We start from the raw sequence: 22,307 nt of genomic DNA, 5'->3' as shown, positions 1-22,307 counted from the left end.
TGAGACGAATTCAATTCTGATATTGTTAATACATTTAGTTCATCAATATTGCAATGTAATACAGTTTTTTCCATCTAATAGAGCTGATTTATTTGGTGAAAATGTTCTTGATGCGCAAAAATTCTACTGTTGGGTAGGACACCATATCGGAATAAGTTTGTATGAGGTACTAAAATACTTAAATGGGGAGTTGAGGTTATTTCAGAAAAAATATGATTGTTATTGGCAGGCATCGAGCGCTAAAAACAACCCTACATAACATACACGAAGTAAATTCATCTAAAATCTAAGCGTCAAACATCTCATACTACCTATGAATGCAGTCACTTCATACAAATGTATGTGTTACTACGGTATGAGTAGTGTCGAGTCCCTCAACTGACTCCAGACGTTTGGGAGCAGTTAGGACTCTTGTGCGGTATTCACATAACTAATAAAAATAAAATCCCTGACCTATCCCCCGTCTCTCTCCCTCCTTGCACCTCCCCCCCTCCCCCTACCCAACGGGCGTAAATAAATACATGAATATCAAAACTATGAAAGATTAAAAGTAATTACGGTTTTCTGTACAATATTATTTACAATAACACCATATTATTTCACAATTATTAAAAGATATGATTGTTCAGTATTTTTTTACATTAATTCCACACCGGAGTGACTGGGGCAAATAATTTCCCTCCAGGCCTATGTCATCTTTGGAGATACTGTGTTGAGGTTTATTGATGAGAGGAAGACGTGAACATGGGTATTGAAGATACCTATATTCCTAAGGTTGGCATATCAAACTACAGCTGAGCTGTTGAACTCAAGAACGATTCTTTGATGAGAATTGACCCGTTTTCTTGTTACGAATGTCAATCGTGAGCGTATGTTGGAAGCACATTTCACGTGTTTCCCGACTTTGCTCCGGTATCGACGGGATCAATGACGCTAGTTCCTCAGAGCATCTTCCGTTGAAATACCGTTAGAACAAAGACAACATTCCTACCTGACGCTTTTGTTCTAAATATTGCAATCTCTTCGTTAAGGTAGGGGAATCTAGCAATCGGACGGCCCATTTCTGCACACAGTCAATGGTTCTTTCAATTATTTTCGGTCCCCAGACCAAATATGAATGCCAAATTCAACAATTGGGCGCCCCTCCGATCAGCAGTTGGCTGCTATCTGTTCCAGAAAGCGGGAAAGAAGAAAATCCGATTCGAGATCAATATCGTTTTTGTTAACAGTTCATCCTGTAATGCCCTAAATGGTTTTAGTCACCGTTAAAGGGATATTTCTGGATTTTTGTTTTTGTACCTGACACTCCATGTTATTTATTCACCATTTAACACATTATCAAAGTTCTAGTTGGATAAAACAATATAATATAATAACTAGCAAATGCCTCATCCAAAGCTCGGCTCATAAGGTACGGTGCTGCTAAAAAACATCGCTCAATATCTTCGACGTAAACCTTAAAGGCTTTAAGAGACATTATTTAATAATATCTCTTAATACATTTCATGCGTTTGTGTATTGAACGGAAGAACTTTCCTATATTGTTGACTTTTATACAGTTACTATTCATGTCTATAGTAAATGGACGCAATCTAACCTGTTAATAATTGAAAATGCTACGGAGTTAGGCATAACCCTGTTATGAAATCAATATATTAAGCCTCGACACTATTCAAACTTGTACAAATTTCATAAATTAATCATGAATATATGAAACATTGATTTAAGGTTGAATTTATACTGATTGTATGTTGTTTGTTTGCAGAGGTGCCACCAAGAGAGATGCCGGCAAGACAGGAGATCCCCGCCCAGGAAGAAGAGTCCGTGTGGGGCGGCGCAGGGCTGTGCGAGCGCGAGCTGCGCGCTCTGCACCGCAGCGTGCCCGCCCTGCGCCGGCGCGATCTGGACACGCTGGCCATCAGGCAGCACTTCTACCCCGAGGGCGGCTGGGGGTGAGTACCTACCCCAACACTTCTTCCTTCTGAAAAACAACCCTGGTTGTTTGAAATCCTGACACATTCGACGTCATCATCATAATCGGAAAGCAGCAACTTTTTTTTACTTTTTATCAAATAGAAAAGCAAATTTAATAATACTATTACTTTTAATTTGTGAACAGTGAACCTCTTGCCCAAAGAAGCATTTTATTCTTATGATTGTAACTTATTAAATCAATCAAAAACAACATTATCTGAAATAATAAAATTTGCTAGTAGGTTCTTAAATACCTACCTAAACAATTATAAACCATACATTTTAGGTATACATATGTTTTGTGCCAAATACTATATAAATAATTTGTCAAAAGAAAAATCACTACATCAATTGCAATTCTTTTTTCAAACTTTCTTCGCGTAGAGGATACCATAATATTGAAAAAAATTTAATAAACACGACAACTTCACATTTGAAAAAATAATCTTTAGGTACTGCTCTTAAAGCAGAAACGAAAAATGTAAACAAATTTACAAATAGACATAATCCAAAGTAGTCGAGGTAAAAACAGGATCTGTCAATTGAGGTATGCAAGTATTTTAGTTTTTTTTTGTCACAGCTGTTTTGTGTTTAATACCATTGTTGTGTTTAGTACCATTATCAAACTGTGGTTAATTCCCATTGATGTTTTTTTACGATGTTCAAAGTGATCTTTTGATATTTTCGGCAAAAGCGATGGAGCTATTTAAACTCTTGTGTTTTGGTAAGCAGGCGGTGGTTTTCTACGCTACTCGCATGTTGCATAATTTAAACACTTCTTTAAATCAGATCGTACTATTTATATTTCAGTTGTACACAAACCAATTTTTGTTTTACAATTTAGATTTACAATCATTTTTCTTGTTGACGTGTTCCAAGCTAACCTATTTTTGAAATGACTATGGAATATTGATACTAGCATTAAAGCGCTTACCTATGGCCTTTGGCATCATTATCAATTCCAGCCGATTTACTTAGAAAATCAATTGTATGAAGCACGTCCATTAAAATTTTGGTTTTACTCCTTTTCGAGATTTATCATAATTGTTTTATGGTGACGTGAATTCTATTTCAGCCAATAGCCATTAGTTATTACCCGTTAAAATAAGACTTTCGGTACATCGCAAACTCCAACGGCTCGGAGGGCTTTGAAGCAGAGAATGGACGGTTATCTCGAGAGTATTTCCTCCTGGGGTAAAAATAATCTCGTCGAATTTAATGTTTCAAAGACCCAATCCTGTCTGATTACGTCTAAAAGGGATCCAAATGATAATCTAGTCTCCTTCAACGGAAGCAATCTTCCGAACAGGCCTTCCATTGATATGCTTGGTGTAACTATAAGTGACCAGCTCAGGTACGGGGGCTCCATCGAAGCTAGAGTAAAGTTGGCCTCTCAGAAGCTGGGCGTACTGTACAGGGCCCGCAGATACTTTAATAGTACACAACTGCTCACCCTGTACAAATCGCAAGTGCGCCCTACTGTCGAATTTGGCAGCCATCTCTGGTCTGGAGCCCCAAAATACCTGAAAAAAACCCTTGACTCTGTGCAGAAACGGGCGGTCCGTTTGATAGATTCCCCAATCTTAACAAACGGACTGCAATCTTTAGAGCAGTGCTCCGCAACCTTTTCTCACCTACGACACATCAAAAATTTTCCTAGAATTCCGCGGCACACCAAAAGCTAAAAAAAAAAATTATATGAAAAGTATACATACATATAACTATAACATATTTATTTTTACTCAATCTTTATAATTATTATAAAATAATAATACATTAATGTGATACCTGCGCTTGTTTCAATGAACACAAAGGTTTTATATTCGGCTCGATTTTTAACAGCGCAACCCGAAGGTCTTGATCAATAACTTTTTAAGCATTACCGCTTATTATGCAAGCGTTGAAAAACTTTGCTCACTTAAATATGTCGTTGAAAATGGAAGTAGTGTTTAGATTGCTTTGTTGGAAATGCGAGGATATTATTTTTTAAGGTAAATCCAGAAAACATCTAATAGAACTTTGGAAAAGTGAAGTTTTAAAGTCATGTCATTATTTAAATCTGTAAATTCCTCTCGAATTTGCAGAGGCAGTGCTTCCGTTGAATTTATTGCATTGGTTGCAAAAGGATTTCGAATCCAATCGTATTGTTCCGTATTAGTGGAATAAAAATACGGATCAAATTTCTGCTAAAGCATACTTAAATTTTGTTGGGCCAGATTCACAATTAATTGTTTGTTTTCAATTGTACTATGGTTGGTCCTTTGGTTCATTCCAAACATCCTTTTTGCAACCCTTTCTGCCAAAGTTGAAGTTTTTTTTAAACCTTGTAATTTATCGGAGCTCGTCAATTTATTCTCATTTGGACCTTGCATTTTTTATTAAGTTCATTCAAATGCTTGAATATATCAGCCATGTATGCAAGTTTGGCTATCCAGTATCATCGTCGAGGTGCTGATATAAGTTCGGGCATATTTTGATTTTTAAAAAACTCACGCACCTCGTGATGAAACTCAAACAATCTAGCCAAAACTTTGCCTCGGGATAGCCAACGAATTTCAGTATGTAGGATTCATATTCGGCTCCTATTTCTGCACAGAATATTCCAAAGAATCGTGAGTTTAGGGCTCTTGATTTAATTATGTTTACGATTTTAATGCATTCATTCATCGTGTTCAAAAGTTCCTCCGGCAAATTTTTGACCATCAATGTTTCTCGATGTATGCAGCAGTGTGTAAATTGTAACATCGGATTTTTTGTTTTACACAAGAAACAAAACTCTTTTTACTACCAGTTATTGCCGCAGCGCCATCCGCGTTCAAACAGCAATGCAATTGCTCCATTGAATATTAAACATTTTGAAATATCATCGGTTACTTTCTTAAAAATTTCTTCACCGGTAGTTCGCTCTGGAACCTCCTTACAAAATAAATAATGTTCTTTAATAAAGTCCTCGTCAACGAAACGTACAATAGCTATCAGGTGTGCTTTATTTTTAATATCGGTTGTTTCGTAGATCTTTTTTCAGCCAAAAACAGTTTTCTAATCAGGGTTCCTAATATATCGCTTGACATATAGTGAATACGCCGTTAAACAGTATCGGCAGACAAAGAAACTTTATTCACTTCCTTAAATTCATTGGGCCCAAGCATAAGTCGAACAATTTCCATGCATTCTGGTTAAATAAGTGTTTCCCCAATAGTATGTGATTTTATTTGACATGCAATTAATTTTTCAACATGGTAGCTAGCTTCTAAAGCCTTTTCAGAAACTATAACGGCCGATTTCATAAATTTCTTCTGTTTTTTTTTGTTATTTTGTTCGTCGCATTTTTCTTTGTGTACGAATAAATTGGTGCGGCCATGGTGTGTACAAAGCACACTGCGCAGTTTTCAACAATTGGCACCAGGCGCTGGAGGAACATTAAAAAAATATTTAGTTATAATAATTATTCTATACTACATTTTGAAAAATAGACAATATTATGCAAAACTATTTGTCATTGTGTATTAAATACATAATGAAATATTGTAAAATGTCAAATACATTAAATTTTACCGCGGCACACCTGTGACCGGCTCATGGCACACCAGTGTGCCACGGCACACCGGTTGCGGAGCACTGCTTTAGAGCACAGGCGTCAGGTAGGTATGCTGTCCTTGTTCTATCGGTATTACAATGGAAAATGCTCTGAGGAACTAGCGTCATTGATCCCTTCGGCACCGGTGCGTAGTCGGGATACACGCCAAACGCGCGCCCAACATTTGTACACAGTTGACACTTGTCACATGAGAACGGGTCGCTTCTACGATTCGTTCTTAAGTTCAACAGCTCGGCTGTGGAACGAACTGCCGGCCTCTGTGTTTCCTCCCTCCTACAACATGGGACTCTTCAAGACCCATGTTCACTCCTTCCTCTCCACAAAAAGACCCTCCACACAGCATCCCCAAAGATGACATAGGCCCTGAGGGAAATTATTTTCTTCAGGGCCTCCTGTGTGGAGTAAATATAAAAAAAAAAAAATAAAAAAAAAGAATTATTTCAAGGAATGAGTTTGTCTACTAACTTTTACTACAATGAGTTAATAACGCTTATAAAAATAGTTTTTCAATATATCAAAAAATGACAAAGCTATTAGTTTTTAAAGTGAAAACATATGGTAATTAGTCTCATTACGTCGCATGAGGCACGCCTCTGTAAAATTCATAATACGAATGGCAGTGTACCGCTAATGTACCCTGATGTCACACACTTTTCAGCCGGCCGCAGATATCAACGTTATGACGACTTACATATATCTTCGGAACTTTATAAAAATTCAAAAAGTTCTGTCCTTTGCATACCCTAATTAACATGTTTAATTAACATGTTTAATATATGAAATTTCGTTGTAAGGGAAACCTCGTTAGGTTTGTTGTTTCGGTTTCTTGAAATAATTAAAATTAAAATACTTACAGAACTTAATCATGTGTTTTTTATATCTTTTAATTAAATCGAGTTCCATAAATTAGACAACATCAAATAAATAAATTATTTTATGTTTTTCAATTCAAATACAGTCCCGTTAAACGCCGATTCTCGCCCGTCAGTGTTTGGTTAACTTTTGATGATGATCCGGTAAGCTTCGGCTAGGAACAACACGTACCAGTCATATATATTGGTTCTGTTGGTCTAGCACGGACGTACAAAAACAATATTGAACCTAGGTCAATACTATATTGACGAAATCAGTCAGAATATCATTGCCACAGTCGGTAGACAAAATTCGCGAATTACTTTTAGCGCGGTCCTCAAGCTGTCAATATGTACAACAATTTTTATGGTGTCATTCTTTGTGCAAAATAACTGACTATTTAATTAAGGGGTGATCTAACTAAGCTTCAGGTCTAAACTAAAAACTTACCCTTTTAAGCTGTCGTACCCTTAAATTAAATATACCAATCCTAAGGACGGGTTGTGTCGGAGAATTTGAACAATTCATCAAATTTCAACGTTCATTTTCAGGTTCTGTGAAAGATTTTTTTAAGTTCTGTTTTTATTCCAGTTCTGTCATGCAACTAGCCTATAATCATATAATAACAGAACTTTGAATATGACTTTCACAGAACCCGAAAATGAACGTTGAAATTTGAATAATTGTTCAAATTCTCCGAAACAACCCGTCCTAAGAGAAAGTCCAGTTATATTCAATTTTTCAATTAAGTCCTAAATCCTGTATCTAAATTTCGCCAATAAACAATTAGATAATGTTAATTAAGTGTTAATCTCAAGTGACCTACCAGGAAAGTATTGTACTGTATATTTTCTCCATAAATAGAGTTATAACATAGATCACTGTAGAAATGTTTTATAAGTTTGTACAGCGCCCTTGAGGTGTTTTTGCACAAAAACGGCGCTATACAATTCATCCAAGTATTATTATTATTATTACTATCTCAGAATTGAAAAAAATCATATACACGATCCATAGACTTAATTAATTATTCTAAGATGTGATCAATGGATTCCGTTCTAGCATCGAGAAACAAAAGTTGTTACTGATGAGTAATTATTAAAGTAACTCCCTTAAATTTTTTAAAAGTCCTTGCCAAAGAATATTAAAGTTAATATTTCAATTCCACATTGTAAACCTGTTTGTATTTTTAACTTTTTCGTAGCCGTCTGACTATTAAGAAAGTAAATTCATAGAGTGATTCGCCCGGTTGCCAGCGTATATCGAATTCTGATTTCTTCAGTTATCAACATCGGTATGGATATCAACAGTGCAACCGTGCTCGCTAAATCGGTATAAAATCATCGGTAGATACGTCTATCGATCCGATATTTATTGCGATTACACTGTGCTAGACCCCAGAAACCATGATGGGCGACGTATACGTCTCTCATCAATCTTTCTATAATATTATCTGTTCATTTCAATTTAGAAATCTTTGTCTGTTTGCTTGGGATAATCGTTCACCTATTAACGACGCCGCAATTCTGTTCCCTGACAAGACTCAATTAAGATAATCCATTTCGTGCGCAGATTATTTGATGTGATAATCTTAACTTAGATTTACGAGCCAGATGCTACAGTGCCAACTGTATGACTTAATTAAGTACAATACAATTTGTCAGTAACCATCTCACAATCCCGCCATTCCTCATATGGGATAGAAAGAACGGATGAAACTCAACTTTTATCTGCACACACTCCTTGCTTTATCAACATTCATAAACACCTACACTTCCATTATTCCGACTCTTGAAATAAGGAACTACAGTCATTCATCTTCTAATGATCTTCTAACTTAAATACAATTTTTTTACTGTTATTATACTGATTTAATGTTTAAAATATTTTTTTAAATTTTTCTTGTCTGATCGATTTTTTCAAGTTCTGTTTTTATTTCAGTTTTGTCAAGCAACTAGCCTACAATGATATAAAAACAGAACTTGAATAAGTCTTTCACAGAACCCGAAAATGAACGTTGAAATTTGATGAATTGTTCAAATTCTCCGAAACAACCCGTCCTAAGTAAAATGTTAACATCTCGTCACTTATGTTATTGTATTAAACCAAAGGGCAAAAAAACATCCATGATCGCACCAGATAAACAATTTACCGGTGTTTAAAAACCTGCATTACTACGAAAGATTAATACATTGTAGACCATAAATATATCGCTCATATAGACTGGTTGTGATGTCATAATTAGCAGATTCATTCGTACCAACCAAACGGTGTGCTTTCTCTTCACCCTTTCAATGTTGTCGACTTAATTATTACCTATCTGCATTTTTTATATTATTGGATTCTTTTAAGGCTATGGATGATGTACGTAAAAATAACTTTTGGTTTTGACTGTATTTTAGGACGGACTAATCCCTGATATATGTTATACTATATAATAATTTACGCCTAGTGTTATATGATCTCTTGTATTCCGAAGAGCTTGATTTTTCAACAGTTGCTCTGATAATAATGCCTAAAAAATGCACTTGATAATAAACCTCAGAGCGAAGAAAAATGTTTTCCTATATTTCACCGGTGAAAACATTACCTAGCCATTTTTCTGCTTTAAAAATACATGAATGTGGATTTAGGGTTACCAAAATATATTCTGATGTTTTAATTATTTATAAATTCCAGTTTTTTTCCTGTAATAATAATAATGAATCACAAATCAGTTCGAAATACATTCATTTTTACACAGAAAACCATAGTTAATTTTTATTCAACTCATAGGTACGTGTAAACACCATACATCGACTTTATTGACCAAATTAAGCAATCTTAAATGTAATGTGTTAAAAACATCCGCTGACCAGATGCAATATTTTACCTCCGTATTTACATATGCGATCATAATCATCATAAGTATTATTACCTTAGTGAATGTACAGTTTTGGTTTGTTGCAAACGGAAGTGGCGCCCTCTGTTATTTTCAAAAAGAACCGTTGAAGTTTTCAAACCGCGACAGCGGGTTTTCATCTGCTAGTTTGTATTTAAATATGCTTCACATTAGCAATCCAGATATCTTAGAAAAAAGATTCTTGTAATATCTTTAATATTATCTTGTAATTGACACCCCTCTAATACCCCTCTAATAACCCTCTAATACCCCTCGTAAAAATAACCGTGCTTTCAAATGAACTTACATGACATTTGACAGGATGTTGACATTTTCCACGTGAACATTGTTCAGTAAAAAAATTTAATAATGAAGTCATGCGTACCAATATTGGTTTCTATAATGTAACTCTGTAAGTGCACATGACAAATAAAATAAATATGAATATATGTTCAAAACATGCTGGTAATGGAAAAATTTCTGTCTGAACAATCAACGGTTGCCTTTGTCTGAATCAACCTACACATTATTATGACTTTTTTTCAATCCTGAACAGTCAAATAAATAATAGCAAATAAACGATAAATTAAGATACAAAATACTTTAAGGTTGTTTTAAACTTTGGGCAGCCCTATGTGGACTTATTCTCTGCAATCCCCCGCATGCGGCAACGCGATAAGGCCACGGTACCTAGATAGGTACTCGTGCCTACCCACTGAAATAATATTTTCATACTGTTGGAAATGATATATCTCTTCCACCCTACCTATAGACTCTGTACTAATCTCATCAATGGATTTCGAGGATAATTTTCTACAGAAATGGCGACAATTCATCATCTCATTGACAAACCTTCCTAATTTTTTACGAATATATCGATGTATTTGTCGGTTATAAAATTGAAATATGTGAATTGATTTTGCGGACAGCTGCAAGCCATTAGATTCTCATATATCACGCCTTTAAAAATCCATCACGGTGTGGATATCAATAAAAGTTTTATAAAATGATTACTCAACAAACAACTGTTGCTTTTGATTAAACATATTTTGACATTTGCGAAATTGCTTTTTAATCAATGGAAAAATTAATCTGATTGAAAAATATTATAGGATTAAAAAAAATAATGACTTCAATTTGATTATGTGGATATAACAATATGCTTGCAGTAAAAAAAATACATTTCTGGAAGTTGCTTACATTGTTAAGAATGAACAAGACCTCTGCTCTGGACCGATACCTGGAAAAACCCTTGAATTTTTGGCTGATGGATTAACTTATTGAATAAATAATTACACTCTTTGGAACCCAAACGACAAAAGTGAGAAATCTATGTTCCTCGACCGCAATTTTAGGTACTTTAAAGTGAGATATCTATGTTTCTCTACCAGTTCTTTAGGTTCTTTAAAGAATGATGATCACTGCTTACCTCATGGAACGAGTTGCGGCTTATGTATTTGTGCATATGACATCAGTATCTTTAATACCTTCCGTACAGTATCCTAAATCATACAGAGTAATATAAATACCCTCCGTACAGTATCTTCAATTATACCGAGTAATATAAATACACTCCGTACAATATCTTCAATTATACAGAGATATATAAATACTCTCAATACAATATCTTCTATTATACAGAGTAATATAAATACCCTCTGTACAGTATCCTCAATTATACAGAGTAATGTAAATACCCTCCGTACAGAATCTTCAAGTATACTGTGATGAACTTGCCCTGGGATAAATTTTTTTTATTATTGATTTATTATGGTGGGAAAGAAATTTTCAGTTGGTCTCACGACATAGGGAATTACCAGATGTTGGACAACTGATTTTAAAACAAGTGCTTAGATTTATTATGGTACTAGAGAAAAAAATAGGAACATGCACTGTATCGTCAGAGACCTCCGGGGTGGTGCTAAAATTCTCAGATTTAGTCCAGTGCAGTAGCAGATTTGCCAGTATAGGGGGCGGATAGAAAAAAACCCCTAACAAGATCAATAAGAAACAATTCAACTAGGTTGAGCAATGCTACTAAGTGACTTTCTAAGTAGGAAATACGCCATTAAATATAGTTACGTACTTTTTCTAAGGATTTAGACGAATTATAATTATGAATAGCGAGGAAAATAACATTTTAACAGGACGAGTTTGGAAGTTGCTTAGTTAAATTAAAATCCTGCAAGAAGATTTAAAAATAAAACTTATAAATAGAAGATATTTAATACATCCTAGACCGTGTTGATAATTGTAAGCCGAGCTAAAATGCTGGTGGGCCCTCACGCCACTGGACTGGGGGGAGTCGTGTTTCATTCTTTTGAAAAGAATTGGACAGTTTACTGGAGAAGTAACAATTTATTGGTTTTGAAGCGATTTAAATTAATGTGACGGGTTCTAGAGCTCATAATTGATGGGGTCTTTTAGTGCGTTTCTGTCCTTGAATACACGAAATTTTGAGAATTCAAAAAGACATAAATTAGATATCGCATATGGCGAAAGGGGGGGTTGGTTTGTGAAGGGAGTCTGGATTTGAAAGCGCGGGGAGACGGTCGAGATAGTCGTGGTTAAGGAGCGCGGGCGGACAGTCAGCCTGGAAAAGCGGGGGAAGAGAGTCTAGATTGGGGAGAGCTAAGAGACGGTCAAGGTCTGGGAGACGGTCAGGAATAATCAGGATCGGTCAGCGTTTTAAGATAGTCGAGTCAGTAAAAACTAGGAAGCGCGTCAACAAGAACTAATCGTCGGGACGCAAACACGGCTAAAGTCATTCAGTGTAGAAGGAGTGATTTTTCTAACAGCATGGGTATTTTGCTGCATGTGACTATGTTTGTTTCTTATAATTATTTGGATTGTTGACACTAAGATGTATCGGTAAGTCTATTATAATCTAATTATTAACACTTATTTCCCTAATGTAAACCAAATAATTCAATTGTATTTTGAAGTAAGAGTATTTAACTTGAATACTATAGGTAATTATGTTAAAATCTTCAACAGAAGAATAGAGTTCGGACCTTTTTAGCAAGAGAGGCCATAAATCACCTATTGTGTTAAGGCCGCCTGGGCACTGGGTTAGTTTTAACTTTAGATTATCGAACAATGCGCATTATTTTGGGTTATGAGTTAGACAATTTTTTCTGCAATTTAAAATGATTTAATAATTCTCCAGTAATAATATTTAACTATTAGGTTATACGGAATTCATAAAATATATTTAATTAAATATAACTTATTCAAAGATCACTCTCACTTAGCCGTGTGCCGCGAGCGCACCATTATTTCAACTATTAGAGCCATGTGCGTATACCTACGTACCACTAATACCTACTTCCAAGTCCGTTTTACGAACTTTGTGAAGGCTACGGTGTATTGTAGTTATTACAGGGGTTTCTCTGTTAGCATATAATTTTCATTCATTTTTGAATCGGGATAACGCAGCGGATTGAAGCTAGCCGCCGAGAGAACGCATCTGTCTGGCATTCCTATTCTGTCAAGTGAGATTTTCATTTTTCATAAGTTTGGCGGGGACAAAGTGTACGAATTTTCCGTAGGCTGTCCTATCTTATCAAAGCGACAAAAGCGAAGGGAACGAAATTTGTGATTGGCTTGCCTAATAGGGACTTTTGTGTTAGCAAAGTCGATAACCCTGGGTACCGAAATAACGTCTATTTCAGTAGAGCAGCGTCGGCTTTTCCCCTGCTCAGGTGTGGTTGAGTTATTCCCTTAAAAGCACCGGTTTCTGTCGAAGGTGTTGGAGGGCCAGCCTGAGATAGTTACCCTGGATAGACCCCTGTTTCGAGTATTTTCAGCTGGTGAGAGGACGCTTTCACGGAGTTCCAATCGAAGGGAACGAAGATTGCTAATGGGCTTTCCTACTTGAGTTAGCTGGTAGACGAAGGAACAAAGCGGATAAGGGCTATGCTATTCTTGTCTGGCGTATGGGGAGGATTTTCTCGCTGACAGAACGAAGGGATCGTGACGAATATGAAGTTGTTTCGGCGATTTCTGACGTCCTTCCTGTCAAATTCAATAAGTACTTACCCCACTATAGGAGGAGAAGTCATCCAGAATTAGGTTGGAAATTGACTCCGACTGAAACCGTTTGAGCTGACGGAGATCGGATGATTTCAGATTCACGACCTGATGATTCCAGTATCCCTGATCCTTAGCGCCGGAAGTCGAGGATATCATTTTCTACCATTCTTTGATATTTGAAGCGAACGAAGGGTAACAAACGATAGAGCGAATGACCATGACTTTGAAGTGGGGTAAAATCTCCCGTCTCGGAAACATTCGTTATGTCGGATGGACGCCTTCATTCAAATTAAATATTGAAATGACTATTTTGAGTGTGGACGAAAGACTTGAAGTATGTTCTGTATTGTACATATGATAAATATGTGTCATTACCTCTACTGGAACGAGAAGCTGTATGGACTGGAGCCAGGAGCTATTTGGAGTAACGTGACTGCAGAGGCGAAGACGAACAAACTGAAGCTGGATCTAACTTATTTTTACAAGCGCAAACCAGAGGGGTGTTCACGGGACTCCCGAACTCCTGAGGTTGCTGATACAAACCACTTCAGTATATGTTTATGTTTGAGGTTAGTAGAGTGGACTCCTAACTTTCGGCATACTGGCGAAGCTTAACTCATCATCGATTTGGGGGAGGTTGACGCGACCTAAACCTCGCGCTACCCACGTGACCCAAATGGTCATCATGCCACCGGACCGGAGCAGCTCCTTGTACCTAACGGTATAAGATGAATCTTCTTAAATCATCATCATCATCAACATCATCATTTACCCACAAGGACCCACATCCCACCTTCATCACCCTCCGGCAGGAGGCAAAACATGTCATTATTTCATCTGTCGCTGAGCGATATTCAATTAATTTCTGGAGGTGTTGGGATTGGACCATCAATTTGGCTGCTCTCGAGCTGGTCACGTTGATGGATGGGATTTGGACGGAGACCAATCGAAAGCAACACATGTTTTGTCTCTAGCTATTCCCGAAAATACCTACTCATAGAAATAACTCACAAAACTAACAATCCATAGTCAAATCATTAACTTAGAATTTTGTGCATCTTGAATTGAATTGTCTATAGCGAATTTCATGTACTTGTAATTAATTGTCTCATTATATTAGCACATTATCGACTGCAGCAACCGGAAACGTTTGGGCGAGCAAACAAGGTAGGAAAGGGTAGTTAAAATCAGGGTAGTCGGTCATTGTCTCATTTTCAAACCATATAATATGTAACACGCCTCATCTAAAAAGAACCAAAGTTACCACAACCAATTAGAAGGATCCTTCAATGAATTAATCACTGTCAAATCAAAAAATGACACAACGTGACATATTAATTCGTTAAGATTGAAGGGTTGATAAACCGCGAGAAGTTGCAAATCAAACGTAACAAAATATTAATTCGTTAAAGAGGTGAGGGTAGAACGTTTGAAAACATTACAATACCGAATAATATAAATACACTCCGTACAATATCTTCAATTATACAGAGTAATATAAATACCTTGCGTACCTTCCTTAATTATACAGAGTTAAATAAATACCCTCCGTACAGTATCCTAAATTAAAGAGAGTAATATAAATACCCTCCGTACAATATGCTCAATTATACAGAGTAATATAAACACCCTCCGTACAATATGCTCAATTATACAGAGTAATATAAACACCCTCCGTACAATATGCTGAATTATACATAGTAATATAAACACCCTCCGTGCAATATGCTCAATTATACAGAGTAATATAAACACCCTCCGCACAGTATCCTCATTTATATAAATTTGGTTAATAGTGGGCGCCTGTACACTTCTTAGAAAAGTCCTCAGATAAAATGTCTTGTTAATTTTTATTGAATGTACATTTCTATTATGGAAGTCCGCTGTTTATGACTTCTGTTAACGGATGCACCTTAAGTGGTCTCTAGCCAAAGAAATCTCTCAATACCCACAAGGTCAAGTGTTAATGTACCCCTCACCCGTTCCCTTTATAACCTTTCAAAATAAAAACAGTTCACCCCCACTAAACTTTCCGGGGGTGTTAAACCTTACGTGCAATAAAAAATATTATTATTTAACTAGCAAACTTCAGCTGGCTTGTAACTAGCGGGAGTAAAGGGAGTAGCGAGTTACTTTCTACAGGGTATTAAACTTCGGGTGAGAAGTGTTGATCTCGTAAAGCATTAACCTTCCGCCTGAGGCGATGGGTCATATCTGACCCGGCTCAAATGGTGATTTCATAATTTAGTACATTACGAAAAGTGGGTACTAGATAACTACATAAACTTACAATACTTTTTATATCAATTATTTACTTTCTTATTTATTTTGTTGTTTAACTGTTACTCCGTGCGCTGCCGTGAAAACCGTGCGACTTTATGCGAAATCGAATAAAGTGGTGTCTTCAAAATTAAATTTTTCTTATTTTTTTTTAAACAAGAGTTTTAATATCTAACATCTGGTGTAAACGACATGCAACACTATTCCACTGGCTTAATTACAAAACAAAAACATCGCTTAATCGGAAATCAAGCATGCTCTTCATACATTCAATAATATAATATTTCCAAACTCCAACATCGATATTTCTTTCGGATTCACTGCCCAAATTTAAAAAGAGCATCATGTCAATGATATAAACTGTTCAATGCGCATTAATACACACACACACACCCTCACACACACACACACCCTCACCCTCACACACACACACACCCACACACACACACATACCTATACATACCATATGTAAGGCTGTAAATTGCTTAATCACTGTAACCAGTGTACCGTTTCTTTCTATTTTAAATAATAAGTAATAAAGTTTTAATAGAAACGCAACGAAGCAGTCAATGCAGTCTACGTATTATTGTCCTTTTCAAAACGATCTTGAAATTTCTTACGGTAAGCTTGTGGCATTGCTCTAAATTATATTCGAAAGAATCACTAAATTGTAATAAATATGTATAAGTTACCTATGAAAATCTCTTCATAATCACAATCACTACTTCGTGTTTGGTCAGATACGTCCCACCAACTTCGAGAGTTTTCTATTTGGATTTGGATGGTAAATGATAAAAGTTAAGTTTCTCCTTTGCCCATTACCAAAGCCAGAATAGCTTTATAATCACTTTTTCACATTTTGTCGGATATGACTCACCATCTCCGAGCATTTCCTGTTTGGATCCATCTGGTTATTGGATTAATTTGGCTATAGGGTTAACTGTTGATAAAAGTTAACTAGTGTAGTTATCTTTCCCCTCTACCCATCACATAACCGGAATTTCTTCATAATCACTATTCCACATTTGGTCATATATGACCCACCAGATCCGAGTGTTTTTTGTTTGGATCCATCTGGCTTTAGGGTTAACTATCGGTAAATGATAAAAGTTAACTAGTGTAGTTAACTTTGCCCTCTACCCATCACAAAAGTCGGAATTAACGTCTAAAGTTTGGACTTGAGCTTATTTCCCCTACGAGTAATATCTTTTGATAAAAAGTAACACACTTACTATTCTTTGAAAGATATTCTATCACAATTTGAGAATTTCAAAATGCTCAATTTCTAAATGCTTGGTACAAAAGTAACTGTAAAATGTTAAACATTATTTTTTGCTGTTAATTTTGTTATAAACTTTATAGCTTTGCATCTATTTCTATGTGGGAAGATATTTGGATAAATAATATAATATACAACCTCCTTGGGAAGATAAAACTTTTTGATGGTAGTCAGTGACTTTACCATAGAGGATTCATTTAAAAAAATATATTCTTGGAAGCGCTTTTATTAGTTAACATAAAGTATCCATGACAGCTAATAAGTTTTGATGTTTAAGCTACCCTTATCTGTTCAGTTCAGTGCCGTCGATAATTAATAATTATGTAATATTTCTCCAATGGATTTATTTTTATACAGTAATATTGATTAGCGAAGTATTTCCACAAACACAAATTCACGTGTTTGTCATCTTAGTGATAATTTTTACACCTGTTTTTAATTTGTGTATCTAATTGTTTTTTTTTATTTAATTATATATATTTAGTTTTTTTTTATATTTAGGAACTCATTCAAGAATCACATCACAACGAAGAAATTAAAATAAAAAACAATTTAAAAAATTTGGTGCAAAGCATGCCGACTAGGATTAAATTGCTTCTTAAGAAAAAAATCAATGTTCTCCAAATCTAAAATTATAAAAATGAAAACTCAAAAAAAGACTTAAAAACTACTGACTGATTTTGCTGAAAATAAAAAATTGTTCTTATTAGTGTCAGGAGTGTTTAAAGAGTGGTTTGAATGATAAAAGAAGTCGGGAACGCCCGAGGAAGATTTAGCGCACTATCTTTGCTTTGGAATGAGAAACGGAGTATAATAAGAATCGAAATGATGTATTTTGTTTAGATAGTAACAATGTGGTATAAAGCAGCGAATGGTGGAAGTCGGGCACAATCAAGTGAAACAAAAACTTATAAAAACTAAACTTTTCAATTTTTTAGAATAATATTATTTCCACTATAAAATATAAACAGTTTTCAGGTACACTGGAATTCACAATCTCGAAACATTACTCCAAACCATTCATAACCCCGAGCGTTAGACATTCATGACATTAAAGTAATTATATGTCATTAAAGTTTGAATGTAACAAAAAAACAGTCTATGTAACTTATCAATTAAAGTGCCAACTCTAAACAGTTTATATTTTAGAACATCAATAAACAATATTATTTATCATAATTATGTATTATTCAAATAATTGAAAGGTATTATAATATGGAATTATTTCGAATCAGCGAGTAGCTTCTAACACTACTAATGGTTGCTAATTTATATCACATTGGGTTAAACCAAATTTACATAGTGTCCTTAAATAATGTACATAAATTACTTGTTAGGCAAACACTATTGCGAATTATATGTATTGGTATTCCCGCTAATCCTTTCGAAAACCGCCCAACACGTGTTTATGATAACACTAATTCTCTAATTTGAACAAATATTTATGGTGAAACATTCTGGAGTTTTTCCGGGAGCACTATCAAAAATATAAGTCGTTCAAAGAGAGGTGAGGAAATTGGTAGAAGTATTAGGAGTGCCCTTATGAGATCACAGAACCTTTGTATGGTTTAGATACTTTTGCACTACACAGACATTGCCTCAAAGACGATCAAACGTTAACTCATCAGGCCTCTGGCATATTGACAGTCATATTTCTTAAAGATTACATAGTCGGAGAATTTGGGTGTATTTCCGCTTCTCAGTAAAATTAAAATAAATTGCACATTTCTGAACGTATCCGAAAACCAAAAACTGTTTTTGAAAGGTGATAAAATTCAATTTTAAATCAGACAAAAAAAAAGTTTTTACAATGACTCATTTAACGTTTTTTTCATCTGAACATTGAACTTAAAAAGCCGGTTACCAAAAAAAAACACTTTTTTATTAGACAATGTCATAATCACAAACATTATCGCTACCTCAATTTTTGTAGTTATAAAAATATTGAATTTTTCTCCTTCTGCGGTTTCAACCTTTGGTTTCATATAGGTGTACATTTTGATTATTCTGTAGTTAACTTCTTTATTAATTTCTTATTCTTTGTTAACTTCTCCTGGAGTGAAAGAACGAAAGAAACGCCTGGAAGAGGAAGAAGGAATGAAAATGACAAACCATTTCCAAGAAAACATTAAGTTGTTTTGGAAAGAAGTCAAAAGGTCCCGGAGTGGCCCAGAAAACGGAAGCATGAAAGTGATAAAATCAAAAGATGGAAAAATGTTGACGAATGAGGAAAAAATAAAAGAGAGATGGATGAATTATTTCGAGGAAGTCTTCGAAAGCGAAGTGAGTGACAGTGATTCCAGCGGCGAATCAGATATGAATGACGATGGAGTGAATGTTACCGAAATTAGCATGGATGAGATAGAAAGCTCGATTAAATGTATGAAGAATGGTAAGGCTGTTGGGTTTGACAATATTGCTGCTGAATATTTTAAAGGAGGTAGCCGTGTAATTCTCACATGGTTGTGCAATCTTTTTAACCAATGTTTAAAGGAAGGTTACACGCCTTTAGATTGGAGAAGGGCTGTGATCATGCCATTATACAAAGGTAAAGGGTCACGTATGGAATGTGGGAATCATAGGGCTATTAGCCTGCTTAGTTCAGTTGGCAAGCTGTATGGTAGAATTTTGATTGAAAGAGTAAGAAAGGAAACAAAGGATAAAATATGGGATGTGCAAGGTGCTTTTATGAGTGGAAGGGGGTGCATGGACCAGATCTTCTCATTGCGTATGCTCACTGAGAAGTTTCTGGCAAAAAACCAGAAACTTTTCTGTGCCTTTGTAGATTTACAAAAAGCATACGACCGAGTCGACAGGAAAAAGCTATGGAAGGTGTTGTCCAAGTATGGAGTGAATACGAATCTGACTCAGGCAATTGCGTCTCTGTATGAGGGAAGCGTTGCATGTGTTAGGGTAAACGGTGGTTTTACGGGGTGGTTTGATATCACAAAAGGTGTTAAACAAGGCTGCGTAATGTCACCGTGGTTATTCAATCTATACATGGATAATTGTATGCAAGAATTGAAAGAGGTGGGATTGGGCGCGAATTTGAATAATTTGAAAGTATGTTGCCTGTTGTATGCTGATGATGCGGTGCTGATTGCTAATAGTATAGATGATCTACAGTCTCTCGTGTCTAGGATGAACGAAGTATGCATGAAGAATGAGTTAATGATGAATGTAAGTAAGTCTAAAGTAATGGTGTTTGAAAGAGAGAGTACGAAAACAGTGTGCAATATAATTGTGAATGGGGAATACTTGGAGCAGGTGGATGAGTTTGTGTATTTAGGAAGTATGTTTACGAGAGATGGGAAGGCTGACAGAGATATCGAAAGAAGGGTAAATGCAGGTAATTCCGTTAATGGAGGACTAAACGCCGTAGGCGCTAACAAAAAATTGTCCAAAGAAGCGAAGTTAGCAGTCCACAACGGAGTGCTGGTACCTACCTTGATGTATGGAAGTGAGGCATGGAACTGGCAAAGAAAGGATGAAAGTAGATTAAATGCTGTTGAAATGAGATCCCTGAGGCGTATGTGTGGTAAAACCATGTTTGATCGTGTGAGGAATGTGGAGATCCGCAAAGAGTGCAAGGCTGATGTAAGCATAATGAGTAAGATTAAGAAAGGGATGCTTAGATGGTTTGGGCATGTAGAGCGAATGAGCGAAGATAGGAGTGTAAGGAGGATATATGATGCAAATGTGAATGGTAGCAGAAGTCGGGGACGCCCGAGGAAGACATGGCACGATCAAGTGAATCAGATACTCGAGTCGGGCCATGTCAAGAGTCAGAATAATAGAAGAGTATGTATGAGACGATGTATGAATGTGAATGAGGCAAGGAGTGTGTGCCAAGACCGAGTTGTTTGGCGGTCCGTCCTCTCTGCCTACCCCTGCGGGGAAACGGCGTGATGGTTAGTTAGTTAGTTAGTTAGTTAACTTCTTTATTTGAATAAAGCCTGGTGTTTTTTCTTTCTAATACCGCTTACTTCATATTTCTAGTTATGACGGTTAAGAAGACACAACAATTTCTATGAGCCATATAAGCTATTCCGAAATGTGAACAAATTGGCTCAATGCGTAATAGATTTTTGTTTCCAAAACCAAATAAATTTGCCTGAGAAATTAAAATAATTAGCTGGCCACATAGTCAGAGACAATGACACATTACCCTGCTTATTAGACCAAACACTTTACTGTATTCTAATGGGCGCCTTATACGATGCTTTTTTCATACTGATCCCGTGTGGAAACTACATCGAGTCCCAAATGAAAATTTACATAATAACTTTTTTTATGGTTTCTTTGTATGTGTGATAAAATTTTATACTATTTATAAACAATTTGTTTGGTAAACACTTGTTTATAAATTAAATACAATTTTATAAATAAAAAAATTAATAAATATTTAAAAATATATATAATTGAGTTCCACAAATCAAATAACGTACAGTAAATTATTTACATGCTTTAGATTTCACACAGACAGTTCTAATAAGAGAAAAAATAATATTTTTGGAGGGTACTAAATCACAATACCAAATAGTATAATAATGTTCACAATCAGTAAATAAACGCATATTAGTTATAAACTTTTTTTTTATGAAACTAAATAAATTTGTAACATTTCCGCATAATTTAGTTACGTAAAACCAATCACTAAATAAAATACCCTGTTATCAGGGTTCGCAAAAAAGATATTTAACTTGTAATAATAAGATTTTTTATTGGATAATTTGTATAGCGCCGCTTTTGTGAGATATCACCTTAGGGGCGCTTATATTTTCAACGAACCTTGCTCTGTTATTTTATAGTCAAAGTCCGCCATTTTAAACTGTGCGAAAATCGATTATAAAACGGAGCATGCATTTTTTCATCCCGAATACATTTGAATAGACAACCCATATGGAACTTAGACGAAAAGAACACCGTATAAATGCATATAAAATATTGTCGGTCTCACTAAACAACATGGTTAAAATTTTATTCAATTAAAAAACGTGTACGTAAAAAATCTTCCTAATTGAAAACGTAATATAAAAACTGATATAAAATAGTGAATTGAAAGATATATAAGATATAGGTTTACATTGCTTATCCAGTCAGAGGGAGTAGTTTATCTATTGTGTAAACTTCAAATAATAAAAAAATTTCGTCAAGTTTTCAAGGTATTAAAAATGTATTTCTTTATTTTGAAGTTGTCGTAAAAACGGATACTATTTTAGAAACTTTATAATATTACCTATTAGATTTTAAATTCGAAATTTTAGTTTAGTACTTAAAAAGTGCAATATATTAAATAAAAAAAATTAAAAAGTCGAAAAAAAGCTTACCACAAACATGTTTGATCAAAACGTCATAAAATTTCAGAGAAATAAAAATTCAACAAACCAAATCGTTTTATTTATGGA

At 35.3% G+C, this 22,307-nt stretch overlaps 1 protein-coding gene across 1 annotated transcript in view; it reads left to right on the top strand.

Moving 5' to 3' along the window:
- Positions 1–744: 744 nt before the first annotated feature.
- Positions 745–22,307, top strand: part of LOC149426100 (monocarboxylate transporter 2-like) — a 198,886-nt gene continuing 177,323 nt past the window's right edge. The window contains 2 exon segments of the mRNA XM_089635251.1: positions 745–748; positions 1,766–1,952. Of these exon segments, the coding sequence (XP_089491377.1) occupies positions 745–748; positions 1,766–1,952 (191 nt within the window).

Source organism: Hesperophylax consimilis, chromosome 1, assembly GCF_061612785.1.
Source record: "Hesperophylax consimilis isolate HC1 chromosome 1, BYU_Hcon_1.0, whole genome shotgun sequence".
NCBI classification, from domain to species: Eukaryota; Metazoa; Arthropoda; class Insecta; order Trichoptera; family Limnephilidae; genus Hesperophylax; species Hesperophylax consimilis.
The sequence above is the reverse complement of the archived record's forward strand: the minus strand, read 5'-3'. Positions and strand labels throughout refer to the sequence as shown.